This window comes from Saccostrea cucullata, unplaced genomic scaffold, assembly GCF_032062105.1.
Source record: "Saccostrea cucullata isolate Sc308-1 unplaced genomic scaffold, CSIRO_AGI_Scuc_v1 ctg973, whole genome shotgun sequence".
Lineage (NCBI taxonomy): Eukaryota > Metazoa > Mollusca > Bivalvia > Ostreida > Ostreidae > Saccostrea > Saccostrea cuccullata.
The window spans coordinates 295001-317244 of record NW_026935523.1 but is presented as its reverse complement, the minus strand read 5'-3'; the positions used below and the strand labels follow the sequence as shown (position 1 = coordinate 317244).

Genomic DNA, 22244 nt, shown 5'->3' with positions numbered 1-22244 from the left:
TTAAATATCAAAATATAAGTTGATCTTCCTCTTTCTACAATTTGGTCATATGTGCACTGATCGTAACGTATCATATATTTAATCTGGGATGCACAAATGTTTGCCTGTTTTACGTTTTACTTCCTCAGCAAAAGCATAGAATATACAGTGTGTAGAATATACAGTGTGTACGTAAGTAAAACTTAATTATTTGTATACTTTTTAGAAATTATCTGGGACCTATATGCTATTTATCTTGTTATCTTTAATAAGTACTTACTTTATGAGATGCTTTCGTGGTCAAAAATTTATTCAGATCTTTTAAGTAAAAATACTTTTTAATTTCATATTGAGACTTCATCTTATCCGGTTACCCTTTAACAAACATTTAAGATATACATGTACATTTATACAGCTCAATAATTGTGGCACAAAGTCATTGAAAATAGACCAAAGCTAAGGAAAGCTACAGTATAAACGCAAATTCTCCAAGTTTTTTTATTATTTTTTTTTCTTTTCCAAGCGATTCATCGAGGAAGGATTTCTGTTTCTATATCCAACCATATAAACGTAATTAGTAATTAGAGTTTCAATCAAATACGGTACTGAGGAAAATATTAATTTACAAGCAAATTTCGTTATATTTCTTGATGAGGCCACGCCAATTTAATTTTTTGCTTGCCGGACCCGTTCGCTCATACATGCATTCAAACAAAATTATACATTGGCAAATACATACATGTAAAATTGTATTAAGTTTCCCGCAACCAGGAAATTCCGTGCTAGTTTCTATTTTCTCCCTCCCTATTTGTCATAATTTTAATTACAAATACAAATATGAAAAAAAGTAGCATATAGAATGATATAATTGTCCGCCCAAATTCTTTCATGTTCTGCTTTAAATTGTTGCCTGTACCAAAAAGTAATGATATTACTAATAGTACATAATAGCTCGCACACTCGTACTAGTACCAATGAACATCAGGAAATTAATTTGGTGTGGCCTAAAAAGGAAGACACAGAGTCTCAGCGATCAAAAGATGCATGTAAAGTGAATATTAATGGACTTGATTTAAAACATTTACGTTTTATGCATTATTTAGAAACATTTAAAACCATGCAAACAGTAGAGTACGCTCTATACAAAGCGCTGTACATACATTTACATAATTTTACGTTGATAAAAAAAAAAAAAACATGCAAAAAGGAAGAAACAAACTTAACCTTAAATGAAAAATTATGTTCTTATATTGTTTATGAACAATGATTGATACTTTAATTAGCTATCGTAAACTGTTTGCATACTTTCGTATTTTTTGTAAGGGTTGTAATCCATTCTAATACAATTATCATTTTTTTTACATAGATATCAACACAGTTTGGTATTGTTCAACATGGTATGTTTTACACACTCTCTCTCTGTCTCTCTCTCTCTCTCTCCAAAAAAAGAAGAAATGAATTAATAAGAGCAATGCTTAAGCATTTGGGTTTTTATTACTATCACTAATTACCGTGATTCAGAAATTCTAATTTTTAGACAGATCCTTGCTTTCTTTTTCTAATAAATGTACTCATGAATTAGTACACTAGAAAAAGCTAACACAAACAAATCTCCTTCACATGACAAGAAGTGTGAATTCGACATGTACAATATAACCAAGGGACATAACTGCAACTTTAGAAAACTGAATGGTACCTGAATGATCCGAAAAGATGCAATTTGCCCATCTATAAAGCGATCTTTCAGTAATCTCTCAGTCAACTTTCAGTAATCTTACAGTCACATTTCAGAAGACATTTAGTCTCATTTCAAGAATAATTCAGTGAACGTTCATCAATCATTCAGTCACTTTTCATCAATCATTCAGTCGACATTTATCAATTATTCAGTCGACGTTCATCAATTAGTCAATCTCTTTGAATCTTCTCTGTCGTAAGGTATTTAGCGAACATACAATAATGTACTGCTTGCTTAATCATGATAAGCAAGTTTGCCTACATTGGTGTATTATTATTAATAGCACTTGTATTAAAGTAGTATACATTGTCTATATGGTAATGCAGATACAAAGCTTCCTACGAACCTATATTAAGGGGTTAATCCTTTAGCGCAATCGGTAGACTACTGATTTAGCATGTTAGAGGTTCTGCATGGGTCCAATTACAGTCTCAATAAAGACAAATAAATGTCTCTATTACAGAAATACTAGTAAATTGTAACTTCCGCAATGTAGCCTGTTCCAAAAACTTCTGGGTGTTCTTCTATAAATGTATCTCAAGATTTGCTCGCATTGACATCTACTGGTTTCGGATCCGCCTCTTATTGATATAGTCTTGAAATTTTGTTTGTTTTTTCAGTCAATCTCAGCCAAATCTGGGGTATGGAAAGGACATTACACACAGAATAACAAGCGTTATCCTTTTACTATACAACTTTTTCTCGGACACATTGACGGGTCCCTGAAAGGCGAAGGCACTGACGGCATTGGGAATTTCATAATTAATGGGATGTGGGATAGGTTCAGCGGGTCTGTCCAGTTCATGAAGCAATATGTTGGCGCCCACGGTGTGAAATATATTGGTCGGATAAGCAATGATGGAAGACAAATAGACGGGACATACAATGTCACTGGCAGCACTGGAACTTTCCATATGGACACTCAATAACCCTTCAGGACTTCATTTGCTAAAATGCATTTAAGTGACTTTTCCCTTTTTTTATGCACGTCAAGCAACTTTTGAATCTTTTTTGTGTTAATGTATGTCACTCGTGATACTTGTTAAATCAAGCATTTTTGAGAAGTTTATTTTGGATAAGTACTCATATAGTATGACTCAAAATCGCAGAGAAAATAGGAGGTCAGTGTGCATCTTACCGATCTATGGTACAAATAAGTTGACCTTTTTGCACTTTTTTAACTCTTTGGTTTATTACTTTATCCATTATTATATTTTATCAGATGTTACCATGGCAATAAATTTAATCTTATTTTACGTAAAATAGTTTGAATATTATTTATCGTTGAAGAAATCTTGCAAATTAATGCACGTTTATTATTGTGTGAACTTTTGCACTAAAAAGGAACATATTTGGGGGTATTGAAAAACAATATGCAATAAAACATTTTTTTTTAAATCAAACTGTTAACGACTTAAGTGCTGATCAGTCAAAAGTATCGAGTACTTTAAATAATGAAAGAAAAATTTGATGTCAAGAGTTTTAATTTTGAAATATTGGTCAAAATATGTGATTTTCAAACGAAAAATGGTATAAATTTCATTTAGAATTATTTGACATATCTTCATTGTAAAATATGTGAGGCTAAGGTTCCAAGGTATTAAATTTAAAAAATGTGCAGATTTTCAGAATTATTAGCAAAATATACTTCTGCCACAAGAAATAGTTTCTAATAAATCTTGCTGCTTTGTAAGTTTTTAAAGAAGTTTTTTCGTTGAATGTGAAAACTTTAACATTGTTGAATTCAAATAGTCATAAAAATTGAATTTTAATATAGTTTTGAAGCAAGAGGGTCTGCGTGAACAGCTTCTAAAAAACTGACGAGTGACATGCCTTAAAGAAGGATATGGATATAACAAACAATGTTCAATGTCAAAGTCTATAAAACTATACAAAATAGAAGCACAGCAAACACGGACCTCCAAACCATCAGAGGTGGGATCAGGTGCAATGGAGGAGTGAGCATCCCCTGCTGACCGGTCGCACCAGCCGTGTTACGATCTTGAAGAAAATAACGGAAAAATCGGTCGTCAATTCAGTGTATAAATAATGGATTAACAATTTGTATGCAAATCATCAGTCAGCATTTGACTCAATGATAAATTATATTTGCTGGCGAGGTCATTGTATCGACCATAGAACATACAAAATGATGACTTTAAACGAGACTGCTTATATTCTTGTTTCACCAAGTTATTTGTCAATGGTTTACCTCGTTTTAGAAATTGTTCATACGTAGAGCATGCTCTTGTGTATCGAATCAACTGAGATATATATACTCCGTATGAAGGTGATGACGGTATATTGCTGCATAAGTAAGGGAAGTCGAAGATTGATTGATTGATTGTATGTTGTTTAACGTCCTTCTCGAGAATATTTCACTCATGTGGAGACGCCACCACATGCCGGTGGAGGGCTACAAATTTTGTCCTATGCTCGGCACTCAGGGCCTTTGAGCAGTGAGGGATCTATTTCGTGCCTGCACCTACTGCGACACGAGGCCTCGGTTTATACGGTCTCATCCGAAGGACCGGTCTCCACGTCTCACAGTGGGATTCGAACCCCCGACGTAAGGATTGACTCCTTACTTCGCGACTCTAGAGCAGACGCTCTAACCACTGCGCCACGAAGTCGAAGAAAGAAAAGTTAAAGTCATCACGTTTATTGTCATCTCTCACGAGAGATGACACATTAAGATTGATTTCCGGATGTGAAGTCCCAGTGTAAGCTGCCATTTGTCAATCGGCAATCCTCGGCTGACTCCACTACGCTACATACAAGAAGTGCGAGGCCACCCGAGGATCACTGACGAGTCAGTTTGACGCGATGATGCCATTTTCTAAATATAGAGATGTAAACAATGAGTGATCTGCAAGTTATTATTGATAAAGAAAACAAGCTGCAAAGAAATCAGAGAGAGTCCGACACACACAATCGCCTTGATGATGGGAGTTCTTCAAAATATACACAGCATGCTTCTTGGCTATTACCTAAATGATAGACAGAACTCGATAGAATCTTCTACTAGGTCAGCGCGCGTGTAAAGATCCTCTGCAGCCGAGGCGTGGATCCAAGAATTCACAGAAAAACAACATTAAATTTAAGACTTTCACATAAGTAATCGCAGTACTATCTAATAGGAATTAATGTTGAAAACTTTAATTTTTTGGTACATAACGCGGTGTCATATTTTGAAAGAACACGTAGTTATACAAGTCTGATTAATCGAATGTATTAAGAGTAAAAAAAAATCCGAAATTAAAAGCACAAGTTATAAGCGGATACATTAATGTCTATATAAAAAAACTACAAACATTGCAAGAAAGATCACAGAAGAAGAATCATTATGAGTATTTTCTTGCATGTCTAATCTTTTCTTTTTAAGGACTTATCATGCTTATCATTAAAGAACTTGCAATTATTTTCTTTATGCAGTGTTAATTGCATTAATGGCAAAATGTCATCAATTCACCCCTCCTATATAGTAATTATTGAAATGAAGCCAAAATTATAATACAGAATTGTTCATATGTTTAGTATGCAGATAAAGTTTACTAAAACACAAAAAAACACGCGTGAATTTGGACGGTCGATCACTAATGGCACAAAACTGTATATTCCGAAAACAGCCGTAAGTTCGGGGTTGGCAAATTAGTTTTTTTCAGATAATTTGTAAATGCTTGATTTTAGCCGATAGCATTTAAATTATTACTTACTTATGCTTAAAAGCATGTGGGCATTGGGTAGGGGGCCAAATCCACACAGAAATTTAAATGTTTTAATTGTTAAATCTGCTGTATATTTTGGACCAAAAAACGGTGAGCCTGGGCATCCTCTAAACCGCCAGTGCTGTTAAAAGTTGATATTGAATAGTTAACTTTTTTATGTAAGTTTAGTTCATTTCCCCCTTTATAACCCAAGGGGTTCGATGCTCATATCACTTAAAGGAATGGGAAGTTTACGAGAAGTCTTTGGAAAGAGTTGAGATTATTTAAGTTAGCGCTTTTGTCTGTTGTCAGAGTAAGATTCTGTGAAATGCATTATTTTATTATATTTCGTGCAATGTGAAATGCTTTGAATCATGATATTATTTAGACAATTTTAGAAAATCAGATCTACAAATCTGTGTACCTTACCTTTTAACTTTGTACTGCTGTAATTGTTCAATGCCAGCCCCTCCCTTATCCACACTTTTTGTTCGAGTATAGTCATGCACTATCAAAATGAATTTGTTTTTCGAAATATAAAAAAGGGAAAATATTCCCTTCTCGTCCACAATATAGGATTTTGGAGTTTGATCACTACCCTTTTTTCTAATTTGAAATATTTCAGGTAAGCTGCCACTCCCCTTCCCTAGAAAAAGCTGTAATAGCTGAGAAAAAAGTTACACTCCACTGTTTATTCTGTGACATTAATGAAGCCAAAGAGATGACATTTCGGGCTTTCTGGAAAGCCAAACTTGTTATATATCTTGGTTGTTAGATAACCATTGACGTCTTTTCACAGTTATCTCCAGTTGGAAGAGGACATGGTCAATCCTTTGAACAAACTTGAATCCCACTCACCTAAAGGTACTATGTGGCAACTGGCCCAGTGGTTCTTGAGAAGAAGATGAAAATGTGAAAATTTTGCTTCAAAGACAACAACCACAGACAACGGACAAATGTTGACCAGAAAATCTCTGTTGAGCCTTCGGATCAGTGAGCTTACGATGATGAAGATTTAAATTATTGAATATGCATGCATTTATTTACATTTTTACATGTATGTAAAAAAAACTGTGTGCTTCAAATCTTCCAACTGCTTTCCCTATAGTGTCAGCTTAAAGCACAGGGAAAATAATGTTTCTACATTGATTTTCACATATGTATCCCATACTTGATCGTTGACGGGCATCTACGGATCCCCACTGAAGATTTCTTTTAAAAATGACTGCGTATTTAACCACGGTCGACTGTGGGCGACCCAAACGACTCATACCCACGGAACCTATATAGGTTAAAGGAAAGTTTATATGTCATCCTAGAGTAATTTGCCCATCTCCATCTGCCATTAGTATATTTTCCGCCAATAAACCAGCCATCATGAGCATCCGGAGCTGTTTAAACAGATAAAATTTGCATAATGAGTTAAACTGATAATTTTTTTTTTGCTTATTTCTTCTCTAGTTATTAATTAATCTTTTACCCTGCCAAAAGTGGTTAATTATAAATGATTTACAATGAAACCGAACTGAACATTCCTTTTTCAATATCCCCCACCCCGAATCAAATGGTAATTTTCTTTGTACATGTACATACTGGAGCACAATAATATAAATAATGAAATATTAAAGGTCCTCTACACCCAGATACTCTGAAGTATATAGAGAAAAAAATTCTATTACTTTCGGTTTTATGTAGTTTGTGCTTTGGCGATCTGCCTGGCAATGCCTTAAAGGGTGTTTTTAAAACTCTATGGAGATAAAGTTTTTTTTCAAGGATAAAGTATGCAGTAAACCGAGAGCCCTACCCTAATCATAACATGATCAATAAAGGTCTTGTCACAACAAGCTGCGTCCACAAGGAGTTATTACAGCGTTGTTAAATTTGTAAAAACGCCCTGGGCTCGTAGGGAAATTGAACAAATTTCTGTAAAATTTTCACAATTCTAAGATGTTATGGCGTCCCTACGACGACCAACGCGTTTCTGTGGTGATCTCGCTCCGATTTACTGCACTTTCACTGAGTTCTCTCGGTGATTTACTGTGCTTCCGTGGGGATTTCTAGGCCTGTTATAAACTAGGAGTTGTTACAGCGCATTTACTGCGTTCTCACTGCACTGGCTGCATTCTACATACATTCGCAATGGGTTCTTAACCGATGTATATATATTCAGAAGGTTTGTGACATTTTTAAGGAGTACACAATGAAAAGACTTCTATTTGTGTCCAGACATATTCTTTAATTAAAAATGATCCATTTTTAATAATAAAGTACCAAATTATTGATAGTTTTATTATAAAAGTTACATGATGAGACAAAATCATGTGTTTCCTTTAACATGTTTAAGATATCTGTTTCATACAGAAAAATTGAGTTAAGCGAAGCTAAGATATGGGAACTTTTCCTGCACTGAAAAGCAAAAAAAGACTGCACAATATAAGTGCCAGATAAACAAAAGTTGTATGATTATACCATTTCGTTGTTTTCGTGTATGTAAAAGTCGAGCCACTTTTATTTTAAGCACAAACTACCCAGATAGCATGACTATGTTGGGCCAACATTGGCAAGAGGTTGTATGGTTGGCGTTGGGGGAACAGCGTTGGGCCAACGTTGAACCAATGTTACCATGCCAACCTTCTCGACCATGACAGAATTCCTATGTTGGCCCAACGTTGGTCTAGCGTTAGCAACTTCCATTCACTTTACTTTCCAAGGAAGGAGGAATGTTGATGTTGGCCCAACGTTGGCCCGATGTTTGTAATACACCAATAAAGAATGTGTCTTATCAAGTTGGTAGTAGTATGTTGGCCTAACGTTGGCCCAATGTTTGTAATACACCTTTTCAGAAAGTGTCTTAGCAAGTTGGTAGTAGTATGTTGGCCCAACGTTGGCCCAATGTTTGTAATACGTCCTTAAAAAGTGTCTTATCAAGTTTGTAATAGTATTGTTGGTCCAACGTTGGTCCAATGTTTGTAATACACCCTTCAAGAAAGTGTCTTATCGAGTTGGTAGTAGCATGTTGGCCCAACGTTGGTCCAATATTTGTAAAACACTTATCAAGGTAGTAGTATGTTGGCCCAACGTTGGCCCGATGCTAGGACGAATGATCTTTTGTTTAGGTGTTTCAAAGATGGGATATTTATATTGGGCCAATGTTGGCCCAATAATTATACTGCCAACTAAATGATGGTGTCAATTTTAGCTGCTGAGCTTTACGTTGGGACAACATTAAGTTCAGTTGCCATATTTCTATCTTCCAGTTCGTTCTGCTTGGATCTGTTGTTACATGTTTCTCTGTCTATGGTCACTTCAACTGGTTCGAGTTGTTGCAGTGCCTGTTGTCTCGTGACCGGCATTTTTTGAAGTCATTTTTAGGACCATATTCCATGAATTCCACCAGTTATAGGATTCTCCACCAACTGTGGCGATGGAAAATATCCTTCAAAATACCTGGTATTACTCGTCACTACATGTGTTCGTTTTCACTTTTTATTCATAGAATTCCAAAGGTTACGTTTAATCGCTAAGACTATCAACTCTGATACACACATCACATCTCTCTTTCCCCTAAACTCCGTTCACATTTATAAAGATAACCAATGAAAGAATACGAAACTCCAATGCAACATAAAAGGAAGATTGTTTGAAATAAATTTTCACAGAATTCTCAGGACAAGAAATGTCTAAGCTTTTATCTCTACTCTAAACATATAACTCCCAATACCGTCTTTGATACTGTGGAACGAAGGGGGGGGGGGGGGGAGATGTCAAATTTGATAAATACAACACAAATGCTGAAACATCAAAGTAAAAGTAAAATACCATAATCACTCCTTAGTGTAAAAAACGCTAATCTAGCTACTGGTTCTGAATGGGATATAGCTCTTTTATCAAACCATTGACAAGAACTATTCCCTGTCGCGGGTTTAACATTTGCTGTTGACTTCAACTTGGCATAAAAATTTACATGTATAGAAGTCGTTATTTTCATTGATAAGAAAGACACCACAGAGTCTGTCAATCCGTAGAATTTCTCTGTGTTAATAATGTTAATAATGGCCGGTCAGTCGATCGTACATATAGTCTGCAATGTATATATTACAGGTTTAACTTTTTATGCTTCTTGAAATCTGTAGTGGCAGAGCCCCCTCCACCTCCATGGAATTAAGTGTACACGGTAAAGAATTTGACCATAGACCCCACTCCCACCCCCACCCCCGAAAACACGGACCCTTGTTTAGTTGGTATGAAAAGTCATACACATGAAGGTTTTTAAGTTTTCCCATTTCCCTTTCACGTTCGGACGAGTTTTTCATTTGTTTCCTTCCAGATTTTTTTTTTTTTTTTTTTTTTTTACTGTGTTTAGACCCATTTGGGAAAAATCCGGATCCGTGCCTGGGTGTTGTATTTTTCACTTTGTGCCCGACCATTTGGTTGTGATGGCCATTTTCAATCAGTTTTGAATCCATTTTTTTTTACCTCTTTTCTTTTTTTTTTTACAGACATTTCTATTTCTAAAATCTTAAATTTGAATATTTATGCCCCCCCCCCCGGAATAAGAATATCACTGTATATAGCATTTAGAGCATATATTACAGAAACAAGCACCTAATACTTACTGTGTTTTTGTTGACCACGGAAGTTAGTATGGAGAATATAATTACATTTAAATATTTCACATGAATATAAATATGATATCTCCTGGAAAATATATCAAGTTATGTTTATGAGAAATTCGATTAATAACTGAGACTTTCGGAATCCGGTTAAAAACGTACTACTTTTATCGCCTTCCTCTTCAAATTTTATGCACCGAATCATTGAATGACTTGACAAAGAGAGAACGCAGCCAAGAAAAGATAACCTAGGGCTGAAAACATTCATGGTTTTTCCCGGGGAAAATAATTTAAAAAGTTGCGATTGGAAATGATTAAGTCCTTTACCAATAAGATAAAAACACTAGTGTTCAGTGATTGTTCTTGTGACAGTAATGTGACATCAAATCGAAAACGAAAAAGGAGTATAAGCGAGGGGTTTGTATTATCATTTCGAGTTTCCTCAGATTGCTTGCTAAGTTTGTACATTTCAGCTATAAACCTATTTCGGGAGTTGATTTTATAAAAGTAGAACAGCATAACAGTGTTATTGGATTAAACTGATGAATGAAAAGATGAAAGAAGAAAATGAAAAGAACTGCATACTGTTACGTTTGTTAAAACTGTAGGCTAGTCCGACCATCGTCGTGTAGTGAAACAAAAAAAAACTTCTTTTACAGTCAGGGGTGGTACTGAAATCAGTCATTTTTAAAAATGATGATTTACAGTCATTAAATTGATTTTTAATAATGATGGAAATTCATCATTTTTTAGTAAAATGATGAAAAACAGTCATTTCTATTTTGAAATTTATTTTAGAAATAGAGTTATCTCTGATATTAAAAATGACTGTTTTTCATCATTTTTTATCAAATTGTTAGGTCTGGGCGCACTTAATTATCTCATTAGTTTTACGGGGCGCACTAAATTATTTTGGTTTCAATTACTTGTCAAGATGTTTCTCTACACAAGGGTCTATGGCAGGATAGTTTACTATATCTAATTACTGTAGTAAATGGGATGGGAAAATTGACTTGAGAATGGAAATATGATGAAAAGACGTCATATTTACAAAAATCAGAAAATTGTGTACATTAGATACTTAGAAGAAATGACCATTATCCATCATTTTCAAAAATGACTGATTTCAGTACCACCCCTGACTGTTTTAGGTCCAGTTCAATTTCTTGATTTAGCTATATAGTCAAAATTTACTATATAGCTTTTTAGAATTGATGAAAAAGTTGTTTGATTTCAGTATTTTATCAAACTTTTTTCTTAAGTACATGAAATATTTTTTCAGCGGGCACAAAAAGTAACACTTTAGCATGTTTGGCGTACATATAGTAATTTTTCAGCGTAAAATGCACGTTACACTTTGTTTATCAGCTGCACGTCAATTTACCCAAATGGAACCAAAATGAAAATGAAATGGACCCAAATGCATACATGCCACTTTTGAAAATTTTCTGGGGGAGATTGCGCGTAACAATAATTTTTGAAGTTCTTAATTCTTGGCTTTTGTTGTGAAAAAAACTATTTGTAGGTGTTTTTTTTAAATATCAATCTACTACCTTGTATTATATATTATCACTACTTCAGAAAATTAAAGTGTTTTCTTCTCTAATGACAATCAACTTCAACAAAATTACAATTACACAATTAAGATTTTTAAAACATTGAAGATTAGAAAATTATATGGAAAGGGGTTGAAATATTGGGAGATTTTTCTCACCAGAAGTTTATTTCCCACAGGATGGAGTCAGACCATGATAAAAAACACAAACATGGTGAATTGAGGTTTAATTTTAATTTTTTTTTCTGCAGGGTGGAGCCAGACGAAGATGATGATGATGTCATTGTGACCTCAGTTAAGAGAGCGCGGAAATTTGGACCCCAGACGTCTACTCTCAATTGTACGAACTCATTGTTACATTTGTAATCTGGAAATATTATATACTGTTTTTGTACATAAATTGGCGTATTCAAAATTTAGTGCAACCACTGGAATTAGCGCTACACATGTTCGCGCTTTATATTGTGTGGATAAATGATTTTTTAACGGTATTTATAAATTTGCGCATTGTTCTCCGAGCCAAAGCTGCTAAAATATGAAGCCCCTTATTTTATAATACAGTTTATTTTCTCTTTATCTTGTCTTCTAGCATGTAGGGATGAAACAGTTCACCACGGTAGTGATTCACCACAGTATTTTTCTCGGTTTGATACACGGTACAAAATCTCCATTCTGGGTGGTTTATTTTTTGGTTGGGATCGTCAGTTTAGACATAAGTTATAAACACATTTCTCAGTATGATTAAGTAAAAAGTATATTTGTTGTGGACTGATGGTTTGTAAAATTATTTTGATAGTCAAATCAATTTAATTAATTTCATCTAGTCATTTTGCAAGTAAATTATGTGACTTCATATTGTCAAAGAAAGCATAAAACAATGGTTGAATTTGTTCCCTTCTATCAAAAATGTATTGTACATGTATCAAAAAAGACGAACTGAGAAAAAATTACACGATGCGTATCGAACCTCGAAGAAGTCGCATCATTTCACCCCTAAATGCTAGTATGTTGCAGGGAAATTTTGGAATGTGAAATAATCTCTTACCAAGAATTTGATTGGTTTCTTTCATTTATATATCTATTTTGACTTATTGACACATTTAGAGTAGACACTCTATTTTTAGACATTAAGTAACACATTCATTATAGACGCTGCATGTCTATTTTCAGATCTGAACACATTAATTGCCAATCCCTATCAAAAGATGGCAGACTGGTTTTCGAGGAAGAAGGCTTGGTCGGAGCATTATTTCTTTAAGAAGGCTCCCAATGGGGAGAAGCCCAATGGGGAGTCAAGGACAGGGGCACCTGGGGGTCAACCGGGTCAAGGTCAACAAGTGACCTCAAGAGTTAGTGCCACAGTGGACAGGTTCAAGACACCAGGGGATGGAGTGAAAAAGTCAGGTTTCCAGGCAACCAATGGGAATGATCAGCCAGTTCGTAATACCCTTGCCAGGGCATCAGAAGGGGTTCAGACACAGATCAAGGTCAAATTTACCCTATTACAGAGTTTCACACTCCATCTATAGGAAGATATACTGAAGTGCATACAATTATGTTGAATTGAAAAAAATTATTATTTCTGTCAATATTTTTATTCTTTTATTTAGTCTGACAACAGATCTAGTAGAAAATCAACGTTTCACCCCACCTCTACCATCCAGACGACTTCATCATCTCAGTCAACACAGACCACTACCTCAGTCCAGACAGACCACTCAGGTGAGTCAATCCACCCCTTATAGATCCTTCACACAGATCACTCAGGTGAGTCAATCCACCCATATAGATCCTCCACACAGACCTCTACCTCAGTCCACACAACCCACTCAGATCCTTCAGACAGACCACTCAGGTGAGTCAATCCACTCCTCATAGATCTACCACACAGACCTCAACCTCAGTCCAGACAGACCACTCAGGTGAGTCAGTCCACTCCTTATAGATCCTCCACTTACATGTAGTACACCCCCCCCCACTTACGATAACTTTATTGAAAATTCAAGGTTAAAGTGTACTGATGAAATGGCAAAGAATTGCTTATTTAGTCAGGCTCATAACTTTATTTAATGTTTGAATTTTCTGTTCTATATTTAGATATTTGGCACAGGATAAGAGATTTTGACACTGTACAACCAAAACGCCATGAAGACAGATCACTGTTCACCCGTCCACCTCGACAGAAATTTACAGCTTTAGAGGTATTAATTTACAGCTTTAAAACAGGCTTAAAAGTTTACAGGTCTGCATGCTAATACAGTAAAACAGGATTGTAAATTTACAGCTCTGTTTGTAATTACAGGCTTAAGTTTACAGTGCTGGGGGTAATTATAGTAAAACAGGCTTTTAAGTTTACAGCTTTACATGTACTCTCAGTCCTTTGATGTTTTTATTTCAATAGTGTGTTATTCTGTTTCAGTACTCTCAGTCCTTTGATTTTTTCTGTAGTGTGTAAGACTGTCTCAGTACTCTCAGTCCTTTGATTTTTTCTGTAGTGCGTAAGACTGGATGAGAAGAAGAAGTACCAGCAGCTGTTACAGCAGTTTACCAAACTCCCCCTGGAGAAGTCCTCATACTCCCCCGACGGACTGAGTGCCGCGTCACATCTGATGCATTATGGGTATTTCTGCTACTGTGCTCGATTACATTCATAACCTTAAGGATTTAGTATTTTTAACTTGTCAAAAACCTTTTCATGATCAGTTGGTTTATATGCAAAGCTGCCTTAAAAATTATTAATTAAAATTCTAGAAAAAGGTTAGAAGCTAATTAGTTTTCTAAGTGGAAAATGATGTTGAAAAAAAATTACCCAAGAATTGACTTGCTGAAATAAAGATACTATGAAATAAGTTAACAGTGTTGATGTAATTATTAACCATAATTTTGAAATTTTAAAGCCTTGTAATTGTCACAGAGGTCAGCTGTCAGAATAGTTTATTTCTATTGGCTGTCTATTTTTAGCTCTAGGACTGAAGGCAGTATATCGGGCAGCAACTCCTCTATAGAACTATTCTCCATCACACGACAACCAGAGGTACACAGACAGAAAATAGTTCCCACACAGAAAACACGTATCCCTACACCGCCCCGGAGTACAGACTACGAGCACCAGCGATCTCCCCGCCCGCCTGTCTCTGTATCTCCGCGGCGATCGCTGGCGGCGGAGCAGCGGGATTTATCGCAGTCTGGTAGCGATGACGTCATTTGTCTGGAAGATGAGGAGGAGGTTATCTGTATAGCCGATGATGAACCCAGAGTGACCTCCCCTATCGTCATCTCTCCTATCGGTAGGGGTTTTATTTCAATGGATTTTTTTTTTCACTATAATATTAATTTTTATTATTAATTTTTCTAAAGAAATGCATTTGAAGGGTTTTATTTTAATTAAATTTATTTTAATGGATATTTTTTCACCATGATATTAATTTTTTGAATTTTTTTTAAAGAAATGATTTCCTGAAATGTGGGTATTTTGAAAATTCTGTTAAATTAAATTAAAGAATTGTTTTCTGTTCATGAAGAAAGATATACAAGTATTATTTTGATTAATGAGTTCCTTTTGGTTTTGTTTACAGTCAATGGCAGTGCTCCCCAAAGTTCAAGGTCACATTTAGATCTCTCAAGGTAATTGTAACCAATACAGTGTAATGGAATTCACATAAATTGAGATTGTAACTTATTAACCTATCATTATGATATTAATCATTTCTTCACTTAAACTGATAAATTCAGTGTTTACCCTGTATTTCAAAATAAACAGTTAGAGATTCTTTGTAACATGGTTTAGGTTTATTACAAATCTCTGTGGACTTTACAACAATTAAATTCAGAAGTCAATTGCAATATCTGTAATAGAATTGAATGTAATAAGTCCTTTGAATAAGTCATTATCACAAAAAATGCAATATTTGTAACAGAATGTTATCTTTCTCATATAAAGGATATTTGTAATAATGGAATTATTGTAATAATGGAATTATTGTAATAATGGAATTGTTGTAATAATGGAATTATTGTAATAATGGAATTATTGTAATAATGGAATTGTAATAACATAAATATTGTAATAAAGGAACTATTGTAATAACAGGAGTCCAATTAACAGACAAAGGCAGCAACAGTGGAGGCGGCCGTGCAGTCCAGACTTCCAGTCCAGTAAATATCTGTCAGAGGAGTGGATCATAGATCTGTAAGTCTGTGTTTACATTGATGTTAATCTATAAGAGGAGTGGATTGTAGATTTGTAAGTTAATATAGATGTAATCTTTAGTAATTTTCTGTCATAGGAAAAAATCGTAGATTTGTTAGTTTGTGGTTACATTAGATTGATGGTAATTTCTAATACATTTCTCTTCAGAGAAGTTGATTCTTATTCTATTATAGCTACTATATTATGTTATAAATGGTACTTTATTTGTACAATAACCTTGTGTATTTATCTCTGAGTTTAACTTTATTGTATAGAGAGATCTTTATATTTCAGGGAGCGGCAGTATTCACGGGCAAACCGAGAAGCTCATAGGAAGATAGAAGAGGCGGAAATCAAAAAGAAATTTTACGAAGAAAAGGTAAAATGAAATTTTAAATTGAAGACAAAAGATTGAATACTGTTGGAACAACAATTTCAATAGCTTTTGCAGTCACTGTTGGATAACTTTACAAAGAAGGAGAGATTCTGACAGTGTCTTTATATTATGGGTCCAGATTCTAATGCAAAGTGCACTTGAGAAAACTTGTTAAGTCTTGCATTACTACTGTAAAATTACTAATTTTCCTGGGGGTTTAATTTTTGTTATATTTATGGTAAGACAAGGCCCACAAATTTATTTCCCAAATGAAATGCTAAAGTTTTAAATAACAGTTTTGTGGTTTTTTTTCTTCAATCCCCTTACAATGAAATCTTAATCCCCTCAAATAAAGATCTTTTACTAAATCCATGAAAATTTGACGTCTTAAAAATAAGTGATATGACAGTTTATTTAATTCTCTGTTTGTAGCATTTAAAGAAGGACCGTTTACTGGAGAATGAGGTCAGACAGAGACTGAGGTTGTATGACGCGGAGCCCGCCGTCGTCGAGGATTTACCTGTCGAACCCGAGAAAGAAGAGCCATTCCCAGGTTACCTGATACATTTTTAAAAGAAAAGTTTTTAATACTAGAACAGGAAAAATAAGTGTTATTATTCTCAGGTTCAATTTGTTAAAGACAAGTCCAGGTACACTCATTGTCTGATACATTTTCTAATAAAAAGAAAAATTTTCAATATTAAACCAGGAAAAATCAGTGTTAATATTCTCAAGTTAATTTTTTTGAAATTGAGTGAAGATGGCTGGCTTTATTTTTAGTCAATGCCAAACAGAGCTTTTGAAAATATTTTGCAAAGGGAGCCACAAGATTCAAGAAATTGAGTTGCAGAGTTTGTTTTAAGAAACAACTACTGTAGCTGTGAATAAGGCTTGCAGATCTTGAACATGAGAAATTCTGATTTTAGAGAAGCGTTTTCACATTTTTAAATAAATGATTTTTTTTATTTTTCAGAACTTACTGACGAGATGCTTCAGGTCGTTAACAATGCATTACGATCCCAGCCAGCTGATGAGGTGCTGGTGGAGGGATATAAACTACAGATACGGCGACGTGACATGGAGTCACTGGCCGGACTTAACTGGCTAAATGATGAGGTAAATAAATGACCTAGTGTAGGGTTATAAACAAATAAATTGACGTGATATGGTACTGGCAGGACTTAACTGGCTAAATAATGAGGTAAAATATGTGTCCTAGTGTAGGTTATAAACAAATAAGTTGGTGTGACATGGAGTCACTAGCAGGATTTAACTGGCTAAATAATGAGGTAAAATAAGTGTCCTAGTGTATGTTATAAACAAATAAGTTGACATGGCAGGATTCAGTTGGCTATATGATGAGGAATAAAACTATGGATCAGCATTTACATTAAGGTATTGATTGTGCCAGTTATATCAAAGAGTAATCATAACTATGAAGTTACGGGGTAGATTTGAATTTGTTAAAATTATGACCCCACAGATGCAATATAGGGCCTTGACATGGAAGAAATGGTGTACAGAAGTCCACTGTTTTTAAAACAAAGCACAATATAATGAAGCTACAGCTACATTATACTGGTGGCTAAAACAGTCTTGGTATTGTAAGCTATATCAAGGACTTTGTTAGTAAGAGCAATGTGGCCCAAAGGCCTCTTATTGTGATACAGCAAAACTCGCTTATAACGAAGTCGCTGGGACCTTTGAAATTACTTCGTTATATCCGTAATTCGTTATAACCGTATAAGAAATTTATTAAATTTATATAGCTGGGGATCCAAAATGACTTCGCTATATCCGTGAATTCACAATATCCGTGTGCGTATTAAACAAGTTTTACTGTATTTGAATAACAATTTTAGCAGTGTTTTTAGATAAAACTTTATCCTGTTTTTATCAACTTACAGTTTGGAATTAAACTTGTCCATGTGTTACAAATAAGAAGTCATCTGAATTTTTACAAATCATTAACATTTATTTGAATTCTGACAGATCATAAACTTCTACATGAATCAGCTGGTGGAGCGAGGGGAGGCGGATGGTAAACCCAAGGTGTACGCGTTCAACACCTTCTTTTATCCCAAGGTCATGAGTCAAGGTCACGACTCTGTCAGGCGGTGGACCAGGAGAGTGGACATCTTCTCTAAAGACTACATCCTGATCCCGGTACATCTGGGCATGCACTGGTGTCTAGCGGTGAGTGAATCTCATCTTGTTTTATTTTAAAGACCTGACAAGGTTGTGAACATTGTTCTGTCCCTTGAAAAGTGATTACATTTCAGTCTGTAGACGTCATGACATAGGGGTGCCTAGTTAGGTTTTTTCAGGAAAATTTCTGGATAAGTGCTGCTAGAGTGAATTAGGGATTTATAGATCTGATACTGATTGATTTTGCAGCCTCTGTTTAGAATGAATTGATAAATGTTCTAACAATAAGTTTAATCTTAATAATCCCCCAGTCTGGTTTCTAAATTACATTTTGATTTGGGGGTGGGGCAGATATTGGTCATTATACAATATAGTCCTAAGGGCATCACAAAACTTTCATGTACTTGAAGTAGCTTATTTATAAATATATAGAATTTTTTGTTTCTTCAGTTTGAAGTTTGAACCATATATATCCATTATATCTATCACTGTTCATTTCAAAGTTTGATTTGGATTCCTTCTGCAGGTGATTGACTTCAAAAAGAAGATGATCCGCTACTTTGACTCCATGGGCGGAAATAACATGGGCTGTTTAAACGCTCTCAAGTAAGTCTACAATAACATGGGCTGTTGAAACGCTCTCAATTAAATCTACAATAAGATCAAAAACGTATCAGATGTTTTTAGCTCACCTCGACGAAGTCGAGATGAGCTTATGCTATACCCCCCGGCATTGGCGTCGGCGTTAGCGTCGGCGTCCCAGGTTAAAGTTTTAGAAGCAAGTCCATTCCCAAGTAACTGTAAGCCCTACCTGAACCAAACTTGCATGGATGATGCATCTAGGGATGTACACTACCAGACCTGCTTCGGATGCTGGATCTGACCTACATTTTCTAGATGAGTGACCAGGTTAAAGTTTTTGGAGCAGGTCCATTCCCAAGGAACTATAAGCAGTACCTGGACCAAACTTGCATGGATGATGCATCTAGGAAAGGACACTACAAAACTTGCTTCGGATGCTGGATCTGACCTACATTTTCATTCCCAAGTAACTATAAGCCCTACCTGAACCAAACTTGCATGGATGATGTATCTAGGGATGTACACTACCAGACCTTGCTTCGGATGCTGGATCTGACCTACATTTTCATTCCCAAGTAAGTATAAGCCCTACCTTAAACAACCTTGCAAGGATGATGCATCTAGTGATGGACACTATCAGACCTGCTTCGGATGCTGGATCTGACCTACATTTTCATTTTCAAGTAACTATAAGCCCTAGCTAAACCAAACTTGCATGGATGATGTATCTAGGGATGGACACTACCAGACCTGCTTCGGATGCTGGATCTGACCTACATTTTCATTTTCAAGTAACTATAAGCCCTAGCTAAACCAAACTTGCATGGATGATGCATCTAAGGATTGACACTACCAGACTTGCTTGGGATGCTGGATCTGACCTACATTTTCATTCCCAAGTATCTATAAGCCCTAACTAAACCAAACTTGCATGGATGATGCATCTAAGGATGGACACTATCAGACTTGCTTCGGATGCTGGATCTGACCTACATTTTCATTCCCAAGTAACTATAAGCCCTAGCTAAACCAAACTTGCATGAATGATGCATCTATGGATGGACACTATCAGACTTGCTTCGGATGCTGGATCTGACCTATATTTCCATACAAGAGACAAGGTTTAAGTTTTGGGAACAGATCAATCCGAATGAACTTGAAGTCCTTGATATCTGCAGTATTAACAGTTATGAATATTTGTTTACACTATACATGTTTTTCACGCTACACGCATAGAAATGTGTATATGCCATGTAAGGGGTTAATCACAACTTGCAAGAATATTGTTGTTGGGATGAATACTTAATACTAAGAAAATATGATGTGAGATTTGCATTACTTAAACTGATAACATTCGTCGAGGTGAGCTTCGTAATCTTTGATTACCTATGTTTTTAAGAATGGGAACAATTTGAGGATGTTTTGAAGATAGAAATTGCCCTGTTTGTTATACTTACTGATTAAAAATTAAATTTTAAGGAATAAATAATTGAATTCATTACTTAAATAAACTTTTATTTTTCCATCACATCTGTTTTGTCTTTATTTTTAACAGAGAGTATCTGTATTACATCATGACTGAATTGTGTTTGTTTTTAACAGAGAGTATCTATGTGCGGAGAGTCTGGACAAAAAGAAACAGAAGTTTGATCTGAGTGAATGGAAGACCGAAATAACAAAGGTCTGTACCTTAAGGTTCATTGATACTCTGATAAGAGAGATAACTCTTCACAACATAAATGTCTATTACTCCTTTATACATTTGCCAAGTTGAAGTGTGTCTTATTTGTACAATTTTGCCCCCAAAGCTATGCTATAATTGTTCGTATTTTTCTTATAAAATGCAATTCTTTTAGGAAAATCATTAAGGTTCAAGCAACATTTTATATGAGTGAGCCGAGTGTTTATGAACCTTAATTCTGTAATATCAAAATAACAAACAGTCTTCATTCTCGTTAATTTTGTGTTATATCAGGCCCCAGGATCCTGACTTAAACTGAAGTCAAATTTTCAAATGCCTGTAAAATGTTAAATACATGTATGTTGTACAGTGCGACCTTTGGGGCGAGTGCAGTTTTTTATTATTAAAAACACAACTTTTACTTGCACTCCCTATCCTCGGTTCATTCCCAGGCATCGTGATCGAGATTCCAAACTTTTCAGAAGTTTCCAACAAAATCGGAAATACGAGAGCTGTTTAAGTGACGAAAATATGATGTCAAATAAAAAGTCCAGTTGACTTAGAACAGAAGCGATAGTTTTGTGGAGATTGCATTAAATCGTTTTTAGCTCACCTGAGCCGAAGGCTCAAGTGAGCTTTTCTGATCACATTGTGTCCGTTGTCCGTCCGTCCGTAAACTATTCACATTTTCGACTTCTTCTCAAGAACCACTGGGCCAATTTTGAGCAAACTTGGTACAAAGCATCCTTGGGTGAAGGGGAATTTAAATTGTTAAAATGAAGGGCCAAATCCCTTAACAAGGGGAGATAATCAAGAAAAGACAAAAATAGGGTGGGTTTATTAAAAAATCTTCTTCTCAAGAACCACTGGGCCAGAAAAGCTGAAACTTATGTAGAAGCATCCTGGGGTAGTGTAGATTCTAAATTGTTCAAATCATGACCCCCGGGGGTAGGGCGGGGCCACAATGGGGAATCCAAGTTTTACATAGAAATATATAGGAAAAAACTTTAAAAATCTTCTTCTCAAGAACCACTGGGCCAGAAAAGCTGAAACTTATGTGGAAGCATCCTGGGGTAGTGTAGATTCTAAATTATACAAATCATGACCCCCGGGGGTTGGGCAGGGCCACAATGGGGAATCCAAGTTTTACATAGAAATATATAGGAAAAATCTTTAAAAATCTTCTTCTCAAGAACCACTGGGCCAGAAAAGCTGAAACTTATGTGGAAGCATCCTGGGGTAGTGTAGATTCTAAATTGTTCAAATCATGACCCCCGGGGGTAGGGCGGGGCCACAATGGGGAATCCAAGTTTTACATAGAAATATATAGGAAAAAACTTTAAAAATCTTCTCAAGAACCACTGGGCCAGAAAAGCTGAAACTAATATGTGGAAGCATCCTGGGGTAGTGTAGATTCTAAATTATACAAATCATGACCCCCGGGGGTTCGGCGGGGCCACAATGGGGAATCCAAGTTTTACATAGAAATATATAGGAAAAACCTTTAAAAATCTTCTTCTCAAGAACCACTGGGCCAGAAAAGCTGAAACTTATGTGGAAGCATCCTGGGGTAGTGTAGATTCTAAATTATACAAATCATGACCCCCGGGGGTTGGCGGGGCCACAATGGGGAATCCAAGTTTTACATAGAAATATATAGGAAAAATCTTCTTCTT

General features: G+C 35.5%; 1 protein-coding gene and 1 long non-coding RNA gene across 2 annotated transcripts in view; both read left to right on the top strand.

The window, feature by feature from the left end:
• Nucleotides 1–41: 41 nt before the first annotated feature.
• Nucleotides 42–2980, top strand: LOC134243093 (uncharacterized). Its single transcript, XR_009986969.1, has 3 exons — nt 42–171; nt 1346–1376; nt 2338–2980. It is a non-coding gene; the product is annotated as an uncharacterized LOC134243093 (long non-coding RNA).
• Nucleotides 2981–10256: 7276 nt separating this feature from the next.
• The window catches only part of LOC134243100 (sentrin-specific protease 1-like), a 17140-nt gene continuing 5152 nt past the window's right edge, over nt 10257–22244 (top strand). The window contains exons 1-15 of the mRNA XM_062725315.1: nt 10257–10454; nt 11844–11932; nt 12763–13079; nt 13203–13314; nt 13690–13793; nt 14088–14212; nt 14554–14879; nt 15168–15216; nt 15683–15781; nt 16076–16160; nt 16590–16710; nt 17131–17273; nt 18150–18353; nt 18832–18911; nt 20490–20568. Of these exons, the coding sequence (XP_062581299.1) occupies nt 10348–10454; nt 11844–11932; nt 12763–13079; nt 13203–13314; nt 13690–13793; nt 14088–14212; nt 14554–14879; nt 15168–15216; nt 15683–15781; nt 16076–16160; nt 16590–16710; nt 17131–17273; nt 18150–18353; nt 18832–18911; nt 20490–20568 (2040 nt within the window). The 5' untranslated portion in view covers nt 10257–10347. The remainder of the gene's footprint in view (nt 10455–11843; nt 11933–12762; nt 13080–13202; nt 13315–13689; nt 13794–14087; nt 14213–14553; nt 14880–15167; nt 15217–15682; nt 15782–16075; nt 16161–16589; nt 16711–17130; nt 17274–18149; nt 18354–18831; nt 18912–20489; nt 20569–22244) is intronic.